Raw genomic sequence first — 20,789 nt, forward strand, 5'->3', positions numbered from 1 at the left:
TGTATGTTTAAGAAGTGAAGGCCTTCCATGTCTGGAATACAATGCTATAGTTCACATTCTCCTTTCTTGTAAACATCATCTTGCAATTGCTATGTATGCAGTAGGAGCAATAATAAAAAAATAAATACATTCATAAAGACCAATTCTGCCTCTGCAGGTGAGGTGTTCCGATTCTGCTTTGCAGTGTTTTTGGTCTCTTTTCTCCATCCACTTCATAATTATTTGTCCTATTCAAATTCCTCCAGGTTGCACACCTACCCTTGGCAAGTGCCAGGAGACACTTGCATTTGAACAGAACCTCTGTTACCAACATCATGTGAATGAGTTTGGAATGTTGTCTCATTTCCTTGGAAGGCTCTGTTTACTGATCTGATCTATTATCAACAAGGTGTAATTTGAAAAACATGCCTGTGCAGCAAAGAGCCACGCCAATGAACTCGACACTAGCCCACCATTCCACATGTTGCTATGTGAGAGATCGCAGAGCGCATCTGTGTGCTTCTTCCATAACTGCCTCCCACTGGCTATCTTGAGCCAAGCCAGGCAGGTCAATGGGGTTTGCTCTCCTACTCACTTCTCCATATGACTCCTTCAACCACTCTAGAATGCAAGTGTAGGAACATTCCATCATATGGACCCACCACACCAACCAATGCAGAAGGGCTGGAAACCTGTGGCCCTCCAGCTCTTGTTGAATTAAAACTCCCATCATCCCTGACCATCAGCCATGCTTGCTGGGGCTGATGAGAGTTGGGAGTCAGCAGCATCGGAAGGGCCACCGGTTCCCCAGCACACTTCAGCAAACGGAAAGCTTTTGCAATTAGCCTTTCCTATGGAAGACATTGCGAGTCCTGCCCAGCCACTATTTTTTGAAATCCTGTCTAAGAATGCTCTATGCTCATTTGAGAGCAAAGGAACTTCTATGAAGACATGTAGATTTATATATCTGGATTCATTTGAATTCTAGAGTTACAGGCAGCACTGTAATAATCTTCAAATGCTTCGATTGCTCCCTGCCCCCACCAACTTCTTCAATGAGCAGTTGTGATAAATGGCATATTGGTTCAGCGCTGGTCTTAATGCTAAAAGGCAGTGAGCTTTGTTCTCCTTTCTGCAATAACCGTGATTTGTATAAACCAGCACCTTTTCTATTTTGTGTCTCAGATATAAAAGTTCTCCCCTGCTGCTATTAATGTTTGATTAAGTTATTTCAGTCTGTGAAAACACTCCAGATGATATAGTTGTTCAATTAATTCCACCCCTTCATGTTAAAGGCTAATGCTGATTACATGGCCCCAGCAGACCCTTTAAAAGTATCCCAAATTGAGACAATTTAGTCATGGGTAGAATTAATCTCAAAACAACTCTTAAAGTCTCATTATCAGCTTTGGTCTGAGCAATTCATTCTGTAATAATAATCAGTTTAGGGTCCAATTGCTCTAGATGCAGCACTACATATAATTCTTCTAGAAAGACACTATGGGATCAGCCTAGAATTTTGGAAGGAAAGACTTTGGGTCCCACACATTAATGTTGCTGATACCACCACTTCCCTAGGTCTCAAGCTTTGCAGTGGAAAGACATACATGCAATCCCAAGCAACCATCTATGCTGAGATATAGAAAGAGTGGGTGGAACAAATTCCCAAGACCTTCCATACCATCAAATATTGATAGCATAACTTCTGGACATACCATGTATTCAAAGGGCCTTTGAAAGTCACCTTCATGAACTTGTCCTTTAATATGTGTGGCACTTTACTTCAAAATTGTTGTTATACCCACTGCCTTGAAAGAGGTGGTGTAACCCCTCTTGAAGAGGTTTTAAAAAGCTTCCATCCAATCTCCAATGACCTTTTCCTGGGCAAGGCTAGCCAGCTGCAGGTTTTCTTTCAGGCTTGGGTTTGGCACAGAGGCAGCCGTAGTTGTCCTAATGGATGGCCTCTGTCAAGAGAGAGTCCAGAGGGCAGGGATGCAACTTTGTTGGTTCTCCTTGACTTCTCAGTGGCTCTAGATCATCATTGAGTTGTTCTTCATTAGCAACTCAAGGAGGTGTGAGTTGGAGGATTGCTACTAGAAAGTAACACTAGGATTTTGTTGCTCGGCTCCATGGCTTTGGGGTCCAACAAATGTCAATTCTGCTTCCCATGCTGTTTAACATCTAGGCCAGTGGTGGCCAAACTTGGCCCTCCAGCTGTTTTGGGACTACAATTCTCATCATCCCTGACCACTGGTCCTGTTAGCTAGGGATGATGGGAGTTGTAGTCCCAAAACAGCTGGAGGGCCATGTTTGGCCATGCCTGATCTAGGCTGTTGGGTGTCAAAGCCTACTAGCTATGCACTGCATTTTAGAGGCTCTAGCCAAGAGTGGAATGATGCCTCTCTCACAGGGCAAAAACTAAACTTCCTGTCCTTCAGCTCTTCAGCTACCTTCATCTAGCCCAGGCTTCCTCAGCCTCAGCCCTCCATATGTTTGTGGCCTACAACTCCCATGATCCCTAGCTAGCAGGAACAGTGGTCAGGGATAATGGGAATTGTAGTCTCAAAACATCTGGAGGGCTGAGGTTGAGGAAGCCTGCTCTAGCCCATGAATCAGGAATTTGTGGAGCTCCAGATGTGCCTGTACTACTACTCCCATCATTCCTGGCCAGCATGACCACAGGTCGGAGCTGATAGGAATTTAAGTCCACCACCATCTTAGAGGGCCACAGGTTTAGCATCCCTATAAAACATGTGAGATTAGGGTATCAGTTTCCTTTGCCTGCCAGCATTCTTGGTTACTGTATGGAAAAATCAGCCTTGCATTATTAACATTGCTGTCTGTTGATCGTGGCGCATACTTGCTACAGCATTAGGTTCTTCTGTTGTTTCTGCTAAGAAGGCGCAAGGTAACAACCAGTGTCTCAAGCACAGAAATGGACGACAATTGTTATCCAAAACATTTTAGATAAACCAGTGTAGACTTACATTCACAAAGCTTTTGTTAATATGTTATAGTGGCAGAAGGTAGGCAAGAGAGTGTGTGGTTTCTAAGCAGTGAGGGATCGTACAGGATTTAATTGCTTCTATTCCTGCTTCTAATTTTAAGTACTTTGTAATTTTTAAGTACTGCCTGGATTTATCTTTTTCCTCTTCCCTTTTCCTTACATTGTTGTATGTTCTAGATTCTATGCCCAAAGTCAGAAGCTGTCTTCTTACTGACCTTTGTAAGCAGCTATGGGACACTTTTTCACCCGAGGAGCAGTGTAAAAATGCTTCAAATAAAAACAAATCAATCAAAAGAGGTTCTCTTTCAATAAGCACAAGTAATGTTAGGTTAAGAAAAATATTGTGCATTTATAGACTACGTAAGTTAAGAACAGTGGGTTAAAGACACTTGGTTTCTTGAAATCAGATGCTTTACAGTGATGTTTTAAGAATCATCAATATATTTCACATAATTTAAATTCTTTAATGTCATTCTCTACAAAGGAGTTAACTCTTCATCGGTCTTTACAGAGATACAGAAGTGAAGCAATGTCCCCATGTGTTTAAAGAACAAGATATTTAAATAGGTTAAAAAGCTACAGCACACACAACAGTTGTATCATGTCCAATTTCACATTGGATTTAGGTTACAGTAGTGGCTTTTTTGTTCTTCCACAGAACATATAGATGATACCACATAACAGAGCTGTGCAAATTGTGGCTTCAGAGAAACAAACAACTACCTCCTTTTTCCTGCCCCACTTTTTCCTGTTTTACTGCTACTACCACTGGACTTGCTAGAAGATTTTGAAGAGAAAAGTCTTGTCATGAACTCTGACACATCAGGCAGCTCATGGTTAGAATTCAACATATTCATTGATTGCTCCATTTCCTAAACGCATACAAAAAGAGAAGAATGTATTAAGTAAAACCATTTCCAAATCATAAAGATACGCCAAGTTGGTTAATTGTTCTGTCAGTAGTGGTGTCATTTTGCAGCTGCTCTCTACCCATATACCCCCACTATAGACTCTTCATACAGCCACAGCCTAAACTACAACTTAAAAAAAACTTCTTGTGTTATATTGATATAAATAAATGAAAAGGAAGTTCTAAAAGCAAAAAACAGAGATAACCATGTCTAAAGTAGTGTTACAGGATAAAGGATTGCCATATTAAAATTTTAAAAGGTGAGTTTGGTTGAAATCTCTCCCAATTTCAAATTTAAAAAGTTTCTTTTTAAATGCTAAAAAAAATTGCACACTAGTTCTTAAAAATTGTTTAAAACAAATTGAACTATCATGGCAATGTATGTGAAGCATCTTTTTGAAAAGCTATTTCCTTCCAACAGTTGCCTTCTATTAAAATATGTCTGCTAAAAGATCTGGGCCCGATTTGAGGTAGGTCATTTAATTTTTCCTAGCCTTTCAAAATGGAACAGAACATTTTACATCTATTCCTGCCTACCCAATGTCTTCCACAGAGGACATGGTCCATGATTCTGTCAACTACACTTTTCCATTAGGCAATCAATTTCTTGCCCAAGAGAGCAGATCACATGTTGATTCACATCAGCAAATGCATCAGATCAAGCAGCTGATCTGCCTCCACTTTTAACCTTATATTAAACATTTACAATGCAATCTTTTGCAAGTTTTCAGAGGTAAGTTCCACTTTTTTCTCAGATAAGTGTGCAGCCAGAGTTAAAATGGAAGATTTAAACATCTATCACATGATCTAGAATGTTATATCTATTAACTCAAAAATAATGTGAAACCTGTAAGGAACTACTGAAGACAGTGGTCATTTAGAAGGAAAGGAAATTAATACCAACTGAACCCCAAAAAGCAGCAGCCAAAGACAAAAAGTAGATACTGCTAAATAAAGAAGATTTAGTAAACACCTTGAATCTCCATTTTGTTCTAGCCTTCCGCTATTCGGCATAACGCATGGTGAAAGGACAATAAATTAGGATAATTTAATAAATATCATATTTAAAACTTTCTGTCATAATGGATTTGTCACAGAAGAACGTGACTATGATGTGAATTCTTGCTTTAATTGCAATAGGCAAGAAAAGGAGAGGATAACATAAATTATCAGAAATAGTCCCAGAGACCTTCATTCAACATAGGAAGAGACTGGTAGATTATTTCTGTAACTCAAAATGAGTGCCTCTGTTTTCATGAATAACTAGTGGTGAAATGGCCATAGCACTGAATGGGCAGATGAAGGAATCAGTGCAGCCCAAGAAATCAAAATGATGGTAGAAAACTGCACATACTCCCCATCCAAAACCAAGACATACTTATTTTTCTGCCCAGTGGGCTCTGCTTGACGCATTTTTCACCACCTATAAGCCAACAGACTCATGCTAATTCCTAATATCAGCAGCAAGGAATCTTTAGGCAGCTGCTGCTTCTGCCAGCAGGAAAAAGAGTGGATGCTGTTGGCTCACACCCAAAGATGTCTGGCAGAAATTGAGGCTGTTGCAACAGCCTCTACTGCTCCTAGAACCAAACTGGAAAGGCAACCTAAAACTGATGAAAGATGTCCAAGTACAACTCTCTGTTGCTTCTCAATAATGGCATGAGTGGGCAGCTAAGAGTTAACTTGTATGATTGTGTCTGGGAGGGATCAAACAGATCTTAGTCCCTTTTGTGGACTGGACTGGAAAGTTGTTGAGATCCTAACACACACCAGCTCTCAGACGCTAGTTTCATTCAGTCCAACGACACTAAGGCTGCAGCTTCCTGGTCTCCTCATATTACATCTCTCTCCATTCTCTTAAAGCCCTTTCTTTGTGTTCTTTCACTTTCTACCTTATCCCTGACGGAAAATAACACATTGAATACATTGCATAAAGTTTACACTGCACACAATTTAGATTTAGCATCTCTTAGAATTTGATGTTTTCTGTATAAAGATTTGAATAATCAAGCATTGTTAGAGGGCTTGTATTTCTGGCCCACAGCTGTATTTCTACCTTAGTGGTAATAGAAAAACCATTCCCAGACACTTTCTGGACTGTAATATTTATTTGGACTGGTTTGGTTTCTTCAGATACAATATTTGAAGTGTTAACCCTCGCAAAGCTTACTCACCCGCCTCATGTCAGGATCACTTGTGTTGACAACCTTAGGAAGTAATACGAAGATCAGCAATGGAAGGATCATCATCATAACCTTAAACAGGAGATTTTTTTAAAAAAAAAATGTTAGTATTTCTTCTATTATGCAGCAATTCTAGTATTGCCGTATTGTACCACAGATAATAAAAGAAAAATCCCTCAAAAGTTATATTGTGAATGGCCACCAGGAAGGAAACTATGACTCCGTGGCTCAGATTAATACCCAAACCTAGGATTGTGGGTAAAATATTAACCATGGTTTATAGTGATATACAAGTGGCGCATCTCAGTGACATACCAAGATGGGGTCAACAACTCCAAAGGCAGCTACATATGCCTGAGGCACCACAGCAATTCCAATATTCAGAAATCTCACCAAAAATGGAAAATATGGTGAAAACACTCCATGTTGGGGCTCAATGACCATAGTCTTGAGCCAATCAGGATCTACTCTCCTTGAGTAGATCCTTTGATTGCTACTGCAGCAGAGAACCCATTTCTTCTGGCAGGGTTTCAGCAGTCAAAATAGGCATAGTTCTAAATGGAGAAGCGGCAGCTTAAACACACTAACTTATTATTCAACAATAAAGAAATACAGGGGAGAGTGGATATATATCCAAGCATCACAGTGTGTAGTGTTGTTGTTTTTTTAAAAAATGTGCTGCATAACTGAAGCATCTGTATCTAGACTAGTTCAATTATTCCATTTAACAAGTCCAACCATATGCATTGGGACACGGGTGGCGCTGTGGTCTAAACCACTGAGCCTCTTGGGCTTGCCAATCAGAAGGTCGTCGGTTTGAATCCCCGCCAGAATCCCCGCAACGGGGTGAGCTCCCATTGCTCGGTCCCAGTTCCTGCCCACCTAGCAGTTCGAAAGCACGTCAAAGTGCAAGTAGATAAATAGGTACTGCTCTGGTGGAAAGGTAAACAGCGTTTCCGTGTGCTGCTCTGGTTCGCCAGAGGTGGCTTAGTCATGCTGGCCACATGACCTGGAAGCTGTCTGCAGACAAACGCCGGCTCCCTCGGCCTATAGAGCGAGATGAGTGCCGCAACCCCAGAGTCGTCTGCGACTGGACCTAACGGTCAGGGGTACCTTTACCTTTACCATATGCACTGAGCCAGGATTAATGGGTACCTGTGGTTGCTTCAGCAACCAGCGTCCCAAACTGCCCTTCAGTTTTATATTCAACCTCAAAACAACAACAAACCTATAACACATTCCTCTGCCACACACTCTGCCTCCCAGTTTCAACTGAAATTTCTAGCTGAGGCAAGCTAGAAATCAACACACTTTTAAGACTACAAATCACTGTTACACATTCATAGTTTACTTCAAAAATATTATATACAATGGGGCTGGAAGGGTTTTTTTGCAAATGCATAGCAAATTAACTGGCAGTGGGGATGCCAATTTAGGTCTACAATGCTTCATAATTTCCCCCCAGCTGATTGTACAACAAGAAATCCCTGTTAAGATGATGTAACCATCCCTCCCTCTAGAGATGCCTCTCCTGCACCCAAGAGATGCCTGCCTGAAAACAAGTCTTGTTTAATGATAAATTATCTTCTAATAGTGGCATATTAACATATAATCTGTTAAATGTTTACCCTTAAATCTTACAAATAGGGTCCTTAAATAGGTTTTGAAACATAGGCAATAAATAGCTAATCAGTGGCAAACAAGCAGTTTATATGCACCTGTTTCCATACATACCATGGGGTTCATTAAGAAGTCTGTCCATCCCCAAGACTCTCTCTTTATGAAATAAGAAGGTGGTCCAGAAGATTTCATCTGAAGCGGGTATGGCAATCGGACAACTTCTGATGTTTTGATGTAATTCACAAATCTTGCCCTGAAGAAGACATTTAGAAGTATCTTTCTCCATTAAAGCCCAACAAATTATCCTGGTTAGATATTTTCTCTATCACTGCATTTGAATTGAAGTGATAATCCTGTGAATAGTTATGCAGCTTAGAATTTGATTGTAAGAAAGTACCATAATTGTATGTAGGATCGTGGCTTGGTCGCCTGCTCATATAAGAGATGTGCATTAGATGTGCATCTATATCCCAACAAATGTGTTTACTTGGTGAAACTTTATTTTCCCAAGAGAGGCCTGAAAATAGTTTACTCTGCATGTCCTTGGAGATAGCAACTAGAACAGGTGCTACTGAAAAACAACAGCAACCCATTTTACACACACACACACACACACACACACACACACACACTCATCACAGATTTAGCAAAATCCAGTATCAGACAAATTAAGTTTGACAGATCTCAAAACGTAACAAATTAGCAGTGATCATATGTAAATAACTAGCATTAAATGTCAAAGATTATAGACTCAAAAGAACTTTGTAAGCCACTGTAATCACTGTGCAGATATTCTCAGTGAGGAAAACATAGCTGAAAAACATTCTGTAAACTATAAGCACCAAACAGAAACTGAGTTAAGCTTAGCTTAACCAGGTGGCTTTAACTTGTGGATAGAAAGCTCTGTTAAAGTAAAGAGGTTATTTTAGTCAGTTCCCCATTAGCCAGTTCCTACAGCACTGCTGAGAGGGTACTTTGGAGGGAGGTGTTTTTTTGGGGGGGGGGACGACCATCTGGAAATGTGGAAAGGGGTGCTGGGGACTGCAGGGAGAAAGGGAAATATATAAAAAGGACCACCTCCTTATTCCAGCAGAAGCCACCAATGGATCTTGGTCCTTTCCATGAACAAAAATGCAAGCCTAGATCCAACCCCTTCAGATATAGTTTGTGTATCTTTAAAAGTAATTTTTTCATGATATATCACACCACACATGGCAGAAGTTTTGTTTTCAGATACATTAATTTAGGAGCTTGGTTCACAACCAACACTAAGCCATAGTCTGGTTAACAAGTCATATTAACCACAAATTTGTCCCCTAGATGAGCAAACAAAGCATGGCTTTTTTCTCTAAAGCTTGATTTCTTTTTAGCCCCATGCCTTTCTAGCTTGGTGAACATCTGTGATGTGCAGACAAACCATGGTTATGGAAGGATGTTTGGTTTGTACATAACAGCAAGCCAAAGTTAAAACAAAACAAGGTTTGTAAACCACCACCAAACCAAGGTTTCAGATTGTGGTTTGCTAGCAGTAAACAAGCTATAGTGAAGGCAACTGTGGAGGATTCAAATAATTACAGAGTTTTAAGGCCTATTTATTTATTTGAGAGAACATAAAAAATGTTTAAGGCCTTACCAACCAGTGGCGTAGCGTGGGGGGTGCAGGGGGGGGCCGGCCGCACCGGGCGCAACATCTGGGGTTAGGGCAAATCCACAGGTTAGGGGGCGCAAATCCACGGGTCAGGGGGCGCAAATTATTTGCCTTGCCCCGGGTGCTGACAACCCACGCTACGCCACTGTTACCAACAGACCAACCAGCCCTGTTTTCCATAGCAAATCAGTTTGGTTCAGTATTCTATATAAAAAAAGCTATAGCCGCTCACCTCATTTTCCCTTTTGAAGTGATGTCCACTCGCACTGGTTCAAATTTATAAGCTGGAGATATGACTTCAACTACATATGATCCAGAAGGAACATCATGAACCACAAAGCTTCCATCTGTCCTGAAAAAATAAAAAATATCATATATTTAATTGCATCACAGAATAGTTACAATAATTTAAAATGTGCTACAGATGTTTTACATGTCAGAACTCAAAAAAGCTTTATTAGACCAAAGAGCTATCATCCTATCAAGAGGGGGATTACAAACCCTACCTATTAATTCGTAGCACAATGCTCTATTTCACTAACTTACAATGCCAGTAAGCTGGTGCTGCATAGTACTTAAAAGTGGGAGCTGGACGTTTCCATTGAAAATCTTGGCTCAGCCATGATACACTGAGTGTTCTAAGGCAATCCTCATAAGTACAGAATGGCTTTTTCAAGCCATCTCCTGTGTATATATGTATGGAAAAGACAGTTTTGTTGGACACAGTTTCTCAACCAGAAAACTCTTGAGGAGGATCCAAGAAAACTCTTGCTCTCAATATTAACTTGCCTATACATAATGAGCAGGAGCATAATCTTTGCTATAGAAAGGATAGCCATTGCTTTCTCTTGACTGCACATATCGTCTGTCATTTTTTAAAATACTGGATGATGTTCAGTCTAAACATATGTGATACAGAGCACTCGAGTCTCCAAAGAGGAGCTGGAACTGACAACACTCAAAGTATGCACATATGTTTCTGTGCTCCAGGACACCTCCTTGCAGGATGAGGTCACAACATCACAAGGTGGAAAAGGAGTTGTGCAAGACTGGCCATTACTGAAATAGGCACCACCTATTAGGTAGTAGAGATACCTGTAAAACTACATTCTAGAATCTAGAAAGCACTCACCCCCCCCAAAAAAAAAACACAGTGACCCTGCTGTCTCAGAAAAATAATGTTATCCAGCAATTAGATGAGCACACCTCTGCACAAGCTAACTTTAAGTTTAAAAATGGGGATGCACATTCTACTGAAAGCAACAGACAGGATTCATGCTTGCACATTACAGAGTGCAGGTACCTGCAGGTGTCTCTGTACGCAGCAGAAACCAAGAAGCTGGAAAACAGAAACTACAGAAATAAAGAGGGGGGGTGTCTGGTGATTGGTGAGTTCAGGAAAAAAAGAGCAGTACAGTGGTACATCTGGTTACGTACTTAATTCGTTCTGGAGGTCCATTCTTAACCTGTAACTGTTCTTAACCTGAAGCACCACTTTAGCTAATGGGGTCTCCTGCTGCCGCTGTGCCACCGGAGCACAATTTCTGTTCTCATCCTGAAGCAAAGTTCTTAACCCGAGGTAATATTTCTGGGTTAGCGGAGTCTATAACCTGAAGCGTATGTAACCTGAAGTGTATGTAACCCGAGGTACCACTGTATCCTTAAAGGCTTGAGGAAAAGTTTCCCTCGAGGAAACTTCTTTGTCCTTTGAAATGAGCAACATTTGTTGCATGCATCTAAGTGGCAACAAGCATGCCCTAAGATTGACTGCCCCACGCTCAAGAAAGGTGACTCTTTTCTGAACTAAGATTTTAAACATGCTTGGTATCTGATGAAGTGTGCATGCACATGAAAGCTCATACCAGTAACAAACTTAGCTGGTCTCTAAGGTGCTACTGGAAGGAATTTTTTTATTTGTTAAGATTTTAAACGTGTGGGGGAAATCAAAAGAAAATGACAGCCATCTCTTCAAGTAAATTTGTCTGTCTCCGTAGGCACACGTTGGTGGTGATGCAACTTCGTACTATGATGCAGTGGTTAGTAGTCTCAGACGAGGAATGGCGAGGCCCGAGTTGGAATTTCCCCTAAACTATCTCGGGGGGGGGGGGGGCTCACTTTCTGTCAGGCTAGCCTACCTGGCAAGGTTGTTGTGGGGACCAAACGGGAGAGAGACCGAGGGTTGGGGTTGAATTAAAAAAGGCAAACAAATCCGTTCCCTCTCCCCGCAAAGCCTCTCTCCCCGGCTGCTACTCACTTGAGGAAGCCGACGTGCTCCTCGCCGTCCACCAGCACCCGGGCCCCCGAGATCCAGTCCTGGGGCTTCACCCCCGGCACCACCGCCCGGCCCTCGATCTTAAACCGCTCGCTGGCGCCCACAGCCTCCCCGCTAGCGGCGCCCCCGGCCACCTCCGAAGCCCGCGAGCCGGCGGCCAAGAGAAAGGCCGCCAGCAGCAGCCGCAACATCGTCGTCGCCGTCCCCGGGAGGCCGCCGGGCCGGGCCGCCATTAGAGCAACCGCCGGAGGTGCCGGGAAGGAGGGGGAGGAGGCGGCGGCAGAGAAGACCGGGAGAGAGGAAGGGCCGCTCTCGTCGTCCCCAGCGGCGCATGCGCCAAGTGGAGGGACGCGCCGTGACGAACGAGGATGCGAGAGCTCAACTTCCGGGTTTCTTCTGCGGACGTTTCTTAAAGGAGCCGCAGGGCGAAAAGCAGGGGGCTGCCCATAGAGAGCGTTGCTGGGTTTCAGGGTAGTTATGATTGGGCAACAGTATTTCTATTATAATTATTAATAATAATAACAATAATCTGGATTTCCCCAGCCACTCGTCAAACGTTAAAAACATCCGATACAGCATTTTTAATAATAATGATGATGATGATGATAATGATAATAATAATAATAATAATTTTTATTATTATTTATACCTCGCCCATCTGGCTGGGCTTCTCCAGCCACTCTAGGCGGCTCCCAACAGAATATTAAAAACACAGTAAAACACCAAACATTAAAAACTTCATTAAACGGGGCTGCCTTCAGCTGTCTTCTAAAATAAAGAGAGGAGTAATAAGGGCGTGCTCTGGTCCATGGGGTCACGAAAAGTCGGACACGACTAAACGACTAAACAACAACAACAACAATAAGTTACAGCATCGGGATGAGGCCTGCTTTTCGTAATTTAGGTAATTCCGGGGGGCCGGAATGTATTTTTTAAGAGAAGTTATTTTTGCTCAGTGAAAACTCAGTGCAATGTATAAGACTTCTACTTAAGGCTAGATATGGGCTGCGAGTGGGGCCTGAGTGGGCAACGTTGTTAATCTTTGCTGTTACCTGTAACGTGAGGGGTGGGGAGTTAGCTAAAAATCTAAACCAACCGTAGCCCCACCAATGCTGGCTTTTCACACAGTTCATATTCTGCAGCAGTGTAGCATTTCTACTGCCCCTCCCATGTAAAGGTAAAGGTAAAGGTACCCCTGCCCGTACGGGCCAGTCGTGTCCGACTCTGGGGTTGCGCGTCCATCTCGCTTAAGAGGCCGGGGGCCAGCGCTGTCCGAAGACACTTCCGAGTCACGTGGCCAGCGTGACAAGGCTGCACTGGCGAGCCAGCACCAGTGCCACACACGGAAACACCGTTTACCTTCCCGCTATAAAGCGGTACCTATTTATCTACTTGCACTTAGGGGTGCTTTCGAACTGCTAGGTGGGCAGGCGCTGGGACCGAAAGACGGGAGCTCACCCCGCCGCGGGGATTCGAACCGCTGACCATACGATCGGCAAGTCCTAGGCTCTGAGGTTTTACCCACAGCGCCACCCGCGTCCTACCCCTCCCATATACATTCACATAAAATCTGAATTAGATGGTGAACTTGTAGAAAGGGGTCAAACCCTATAAAAACCCCTTTGTTGTCAATAAGACTGAGGAACCTGGAGGAGATAAGAGTCCAGCCATTTTATTACTTAGGAAGCAATAGGTCACAGTCGGATCCATAGCTGTCAACTCTTCCCTTTTCTTGCTAGGAATCCTATTCGGAATAAGGGAATTTCCCTTAAAAAAAGGGAAACGTTGACAGCTATGGTCGGATCCTTCCACAAGAACTGTAACCCCCAGCTAGTGGTCTAGGGAGGTTATTTATAAGTTTCTTCACAAAACCCTTTCCAATCATGTGCATATAAGTATTTCACATTACCTTATCCTAATTGTTGGATACATTTCAGGTTAGTACGCTTGCGCAATAAGCATAAGCTCCGGCTGTTTTGCTGTCCATACAGAAACATTGTTACGTGAAGCTATTGTGCTTTGTAAACCTATGTGTTTAGCTGCGTATGTTCTGCGATAAAAATGTTAGCTTCTTCTCTTCCCATGGGAAAGGGCTTTTGCATTCTCAGCAGGTTCAAAGCTTTAGCATTCCTAACAGTTTCATAGCTTTTTCTCAAAGTGATGTAGCATTTTCTTAAAGCAATATACTATCAATTTTTGTGGCCCTTGGGGTCCTCCCTCAGACTCATGGCTCTGTTTCTACATGGCAAAGTAGGTATGCTAAAATCCTGGAGTCTTCTATGAGTAGGTCACATTTCTACCTAGGGTGGCCATATAGAGAAGATGGCAGGAAGGAACACTGAGGGGTAGGGTTTTTTTTAATAAAACAAACCAATTTTAACACAGAGAATTAGGAGTGATGGGTACAATACAGGAGCTAACACCAAAAAGTTAACACAACAGCCTTTCCAGCTCTCCTCTCTCTCTACTCACACCTTGTTCTAAACTGCCACTCCCCATTTCACCCCCTGCTTGCTCTACTCAAACCTCTGCCGTTGTGTAAAATCACTTTCCCCCCTGTGTTTCTTTTTATCTGCTTTTGTTTGAAACTGCCATTTTCCTCTCAGTGTTACTACACATAAACTTATGCTGGTCTTTAAAATAGCCACTTTCCTTCCTATCACTACCAGTCTCTCCTCACTGTACCCACATGTCTCCCTCCTCCATTCCTCAGCTGCATCATGTGAGATAGAATAAAGGATGTGGAGTTGTCAAATTTTCCATAGTACCTTTCTCAAACTTCTGTTGTTGTTGTTTTATTTTTTTTATAAGATATTTATTAGCGTTTTACAAGAAACATAGGTTTACAGAATAAAAGGATTTAAAACAGAAGTTAACAAACTAAAAAGAAAAACATAGAAGAGGGGGAAAAAATAACAAGAAAAATACAGGAATTACCAAAAAATACATAGAAGAAGGGGGGAAAAAAGAAAATACAAAATACAAAAAACAAATAGCTAAGAAAAAATTTAAAAATAAATCCATTTTTCGATATCTTTAAGCTCATTTGCTTGTTTCCTTGACCTCCTCACACCTCCCCTTTTTGTATTCCCATTTACATAATCAATTCAGCAAATCCTTACCCTCTTTCATTTATCTTAACTCTATATCTTAACCTATTATGACTATACATTTTCATCCATTATCAATCCATATTTGCATATTCTTATTAACCTTGTTACCAATACCACTTATTTTCAATCCAACATCATTTTAGCATTCATTAATTTTACAGTATTTCTGCAAATAGTCTTTAAATTTCTTCCAATCTTCTTCCACCAACTCTTCTCCCTGGTCTCGGATTCTGCCAGTCATTTCCGCCAATTCCATATAGTCCATCACCTTGATCTGCCACTCTTCCAGGGTGGGTAAATCTTGTGTCTTCCAATACTTTGCAATAAGTATTCTTGCTGCTGTTGTTGCATACATAAAAAAAGTTCTATCCTTCTTTGGCACCAATTGGTCAACTATGCCCAAAAGAAAGGCCTCTGGTTTCTTCAGGAAGGTATATTTAAATACCTTCTTCATTTCATTATAGATCATCTCCCAGAAAGCCTTAATCTTTGGGCACGTCCACCAAAGGTGAAAGAATGTACCTTCAGTTTCTTTGCATTTCCAACATTTATTATCGGGCAAATGATAGATTTTTGCAAGCTTGACTGGTGTCATGTACCACCTGTAAATCATTTTCATAATATTCTCTCTTAGGGCATTACATGCCGTAAATTTCATACCTGTGGTCCACAACTGTTCCCAGTCAGCAAACATAATGTTATGTCCAACATCCTGTGCCCATTTAATCATAGCAGATTTAACCGTCTCGTCCTGAGTGTTCCAATTTAACAGCAACTTATACATTCTTGAAAGTATCTTAGTTTTGGGATCTAACAATTCTGTTTCCAACTTTGATTTTTCCACCTGGAAGCCAATTTTTTTGTCCAAATTATAAGCCACTCTTAATTGATAATAGTGAAGCCAGTCTCGCACTTTATCTTTTAATTTCTCAAAACTCTGCAATTTCAATTTGTCTCCTTCTTGCTCCAAAATTTCCCAATATTTAGGCCACTTGGCCTCCATATTGGGCTTTTTCTGAGCCCTGTTGTTGTTGTTTTAAACCATCACTTCCTCACTCTCAATGTCTCTCCCTTCTCACTCCCATGCCATGGCCACTGTTGTTGTGCAGCCTGGCTTCACTTTTGTCCCCTGTCCTGACTTGAAATGTTTGAACTGCGGTGTTTTTGTCTTCCCTGGCGGCTATGTCATGTATACAAAACTACCTATGGTTAACCAAAAGGGGGCCTTGCACAATATCTAGTAAAATAATTGCATATATTAAAACACACCCTATTTTATTGCAGAACTGCACCTGCTAAATTGCAAATAAGAGGCCTTGAGAATCTCTTATGTTTTGTGAGTTTGCCATAGGCTCTATGACCACCTCAAATGGTGTCTGAATGGAACAAGCAACAGACTTTGCTTGTTCACTATGACTGGCAAAGCCCCCTTTTGTGTTTCCCATATCCCAGTTAGACATTGTTCTTGGCATAAAGGTAAAGGTACCCCTGCCCGTAAGGGCCAGTCGTGACTGACTCTAGGATTGTGCGCTCATCTCACTTAAGAGGCCGGGAGCCGTCGCCGTCTGAAGACACTTCCGGGTCACGTGGCCAGCGTGACGAAGCTGCACTGGTGAACCAGCACCAGTGCCGCACACGGAAACGCCGTTTACCTTCCTGCTATAAAGTGGTACCTATTTATCTACTTGCACTTAGGGGTGCTTTCGAACTGCTAGGTGGGCAGGAGCTGGGACCGAACGACGGGAGCTCACCCCGCCGCGGGGATTTGAACCGCCGACCTTACGATTAGCAAGTCCTAGGCACTGAGGTTTTACCCACAGCGCCACCTGCGTCCCTGTTCTTGGCATACCATATATCAATTACTACATGTTATCAATTTACAAATACAGTGGTACCTTGGGTCAAGAACTTAATTCGTTCTGGAGGTCTGTTCTTAACCTGAAACTGTTCTTAACCTGAGGCACCACTTTAGCTAATGGGGCCTCCTGCTGCTGCTGCACCACCACTGCACAATTTCTGTTCTCATCCTGAAGCAAAGTTCTTAACCCGAGGTAATATTTCTGGGTTAGCGGAGTCTGTAACCTGAAGCGTATGTAACCCAAGGTACCACTGTATGGTTATTGAGATATAGTACTGCCTGTTGAACTTTAAAACAAGTACAAAAGCAGCTAACAAACAGTTCATGTAATTTTGCCTAATAATCCCAGCTTTGTAGTTTGAAGTTGGGCAGTACAACCTCCTACATGTTTTGAGTTATTAATAGAAAACGCTGTGTCCTGCACCAAAGGACTGGTGTCGAAAAGTCTTACATATTAATAGAGGGATCCACAGGAACCATGAAGGATCTTAAATCTATATGGGAGAAGCATTGACAGATACCTGTAACTGGTTCCCCCATTGGTCTAAAATCTGGTTACAGATGCCATTCAGGTCAATCTCCACTAAAATTAGACATAACTCTTTTACATTTCTGTACCAATGGCTTCTAACTCCACAGAAAGTAAGTTTTATATATAAAACTATAAATACTAAACGTTGGAGGGTGTGTCAAAGGACTGGCACATACTTTCATATGTGGTGGGAGTGTTCATGCATTTTGAAAAGCTGTTACACAAAAGTGTAAAAAAAACCAAAAAACCCAGAGGATATACTGAGTCTGGTATGCTGTACGGATTGCCCCTCCGCTCCTGCACACAAGCACACAAGCACACCACACACACTACAATCTATTGGCAAGAACTGCTGCTTATATATGTGTATTAACTCAGTCTACCTCACAGGGCTGTTACAAAGATATCACCAGCTGCTGCACACTCTCATCATTGCTACCATGTTTGCTTACAAGACAGAGAGCCCATGAGCAAGCAGGCAATTTATTGTTCTTTCAATAACTGCTGTTGTCTGGGTCATATGAAGAGATGAACAAGAAAGCAGGATGCAATGGCGAAGAGTATATCCAGAGAGCTCGTTTTTGTGGGCTGCACCTGGGGAATGGGTCCTTGGCAGATATCCGACCATGCTGACTTTTCAAGCCAGTCCATCCCTTAATATGGCCTTGGTACTTTAGTGTTCTAATGAGAGAACCCATGTGAAGATTTGAACCTGATCTGCTGACACGTAAAAGTGGTGAATGCTCAAAATGATTATTATATTTGCATAGTAAGTATAAATGTTGGGGAAATGGATGCAGATGAAACTATTGTTTTTTCTCTCTGACCCTACAAGCAGTTTTTCTTCTTCTAATGATTCCATTTCAAGCACTTTGTCCGATATAATAAATGTAGCTCCATTGCTATTTCTAGCATTTAAGAGTACTAAATATATCATTTAGGCAATAGTGTGGGAGGTTTCAAGCTATTTTGTGTATCTATTCTAACAGCTACAATAGAAGAAACCATTTAGCATTTTTATTGCTAGCATTTATTACATTGTAGTCTCCCAGCATAATGTTCCAGGCAGCTATATAAGAATTGGTTTTGGCTCAGCAAGTATATTCCATTTTGGCCCTATTTAATCTCTCTGTCCCCAAGTTTCTGGAATCAGTCAAAGCAGGTGTTATTTCTAACAATGCCATGCTGACCATCAGTTCTCTTATAAATCAAACTTATCAGTAAGTGCTGACCTCTTAATTTCAAAATAAGGATTTGCTCTGGTCTGCTTAAACTAATCTAACAGTATAATTGTAGCCTGCTGCTCTTTAACTGTAACCATTGGAAATTGGGCACTGACCCCTAATGGCCTGAATCCTGCATCTCATAAGGATTGTCCTTCAATTAAAAGCCACATATCATCAAGATCATCTAAGTGTAATATCTGTGCACAGTAAGAACTGGTAGAGTGAAAAAGAGAATGTCTACCCTTCATTATGTGGACTTCTTCCCACAAAGGGTGTGTTCACATTACTGCCTTAGAGCGCAGTGAAGTTGTTTTTCTCCTGGTGCATTTCACAGCTCTTTGCCCTCTAGCTGTTCACATCAGCACAGCTTCCGTTCCTGTTTGTGTGCAAACCAGGGGGTGTTGACGGGGTGGACATGTCTCCACCCTATTCCAAGGTGTTTACATCTAGTTATTGTACATTTTCATTGTACGCTCGTTTTATTGTACATTTTCAATAGCATTGTTGTTATTGTTTAGTCATGTCCAACTCTTCCTGACCCCATGGACCAGAGCACGCCAGGCACTCCTGTCTTCCACTGCCTCCCACAGCTTGGTCAAACTCATGTTTGTAGCTTTGAAAACACTGTCCAACCATCTCGTCCTCTGTTGTCCTCTTCTCCTTGTGCCCTCCATCTTTCCCAACATCAGGGTCTTTTCCAGGGAGTCTTCTCTTCTCATGAGGTGGCCAAAGTATTGGAGCCTCAGCTTCAGGATCTGTCCTTCCAGTGAGCACTCAGGGCTGATTTCCTTAAGAATGGGTAAGTTTGATCTTCTTGCAGTCCATGGGACTCTCAAGAGTCTCCTCCAGCACCATAATTCAAAAGCATAAATTCTTCAGCGATCAGCCTTCTTTATGGTCCAGCTCTCACTTCCATACATCACTACTGGTTTCAACAGCATAGGTATTTTTAAAACATTACTTTTAAAACAAAAACTCATCTCTGTTACTTGTGTTTCAAATGATTTTCAGGAGAAAGCAAGTAACCTGCCCTGGAAACATCTTTATCCTCCAAGCTACTCCTGGCTAAACAGCACTACTTCATCCATCTCTTCCACACCAACTCTAGGTATCCTAAGCTGTACTTCTCTACCTTTGATGCCTGCTTAAGCCTACTCCTCTACTCCCCACTTCCTTTCTCTGGTCAAGATTTGGCCTCCTCCTCCAATGCTAAGATAGAACCAATCTACTCTGCCCTTCATTCTGCCCCTTTCCAACTTCAAGTTATCTCCTCTTATGCACCATCTCCTTCCTTTGAGCATCCAAACATACCATTTCCCATATTCTCAAAAAAGAACACATTTCTAGACTCATTGTCCCTTCTCCAAGTACTATTCTTTCCCCCTTTATCTCTAAACCTCTTGACTGTGCTGCTTACTCCTATATAACAACAATCTTTCCTCCAATTCTACTTTTAACCATCTCCAATCTGGATTTCACCTTTCACTCCACCTAACTTCCCTCATGAAAAGCATGGATGACCTCCTCACTGCCATATCTATGAGCCTCTTCTCTGTACTTATCTCCTTGAGCTTTCTGCCATGTTTGATAGTTAATAGTTCCTTCTGGTTAGATTCCTATTATGCCCTGGGGATCCTTGCTGCTCAGTGGCGTAGTGTGGGGGGTGCAGGGGGGGCTGGCCGCACCGGGCGCAACATCTGGGGTTAGGGCAAATCCACAGGTTAGGGGGCGCAAATCCACGGGTTAGGGGGCGCAAATCCACGGGTTAGGGGGCGCAAATTACTTGCCTTGCCCTGGGTGCTGACAACCCATGCTACGCCACTGTTGCTGCTGTCCTCCACTGGCTCTCTTCCTGTCTAATCGCTTTTTCAGTGTCTCCATACACTGCTTTCCCTCGTTGTTGGGATTCCTCAGAAGGCTTGGATGCCTACTATTCTTTCTCACCATACTTTGTCCTTCGGCAAGCTTACCACTTTTCGATGACTTTCAGTATCACCTATACATTGATGACACTCAGCTCCATCCCTCTCATCCAATTCTCCACCTCCAGATGCCTCTCTAGTGTTTCTGTGCAATCTATTATGGTATTACCTTGGATTTAAAATCTAATCAGAAACCTCTTAAAACCAGAATCTAGGCAAGTATTCTGTAATATAGGGGAGAACGTATGATTTAAACAAGCCTCTATTTCCTGTTATTTCAGTACAATACTGACATTCTTAATGCATCTGACCCTAAGGACATAAGACCATCTCCTCACAGCTATAAGGCCTTGTAAGCCAAGGCAAGAGAACTAGGCCTTCTTGGTCCCAGTCCCCCCTTGATTTACTGAATCTTGGTATAAATTGAGGCAATTGTCTTTACGGTACACTTATATAGAGAAATATTGCTTCCTTGCTTTTGACCATAAATGTTCTCATGGCACAATACATGAAAAGAGA

General features: G+C 42.1%; 1 protein-coding gene across 1 annotated transcript; it reads right to left on the reverse strand.

The window, feature by feature from the left end:
* Positions 1–3,310: 3,310 nt before the first annotated feature.
* On the reverse strand, positions 3,311–11,954 carry EMC7 (ER membrane protein complex subunit 7). Its single transcript, XM_028722120.2, has 5 exons — positions 11,602–11,954; positions 9,580–9,699; positions 7,814–7,952; positions 6,071–6,151; positions 3,311–3,858 (listed from the first exon to the last, which is right to left on the reverse strand). The coding sequence occupies exons 1-5, from the start codon at positions 11,850–11,852 to the stop codon at positions 3,706–3,708; spliced, it is 744 nt and encodes a 247-aa protein (XP_028577953.1). The 5' UTR covers positions 11,853–11,954; the 3' UTR covers positions 3,311–3,705.
* Positions 11,955–20,789: the final 8,835 nt, after the last annotated feature.

The sequence above is a fragment of the Podarcis muralis genome, chromosome 1 (genome assembly GCF_964188315.1).
Source record: "Podarcis muralis chromosome 1, rPodMur119.hap1.1, whole genome shotgun sequence".
NCBI lineage: Eukaryota > Metazoa > Chordata > Lepidosauria > Squamata > Lacertidae > Podarcis > Podarcis muralis.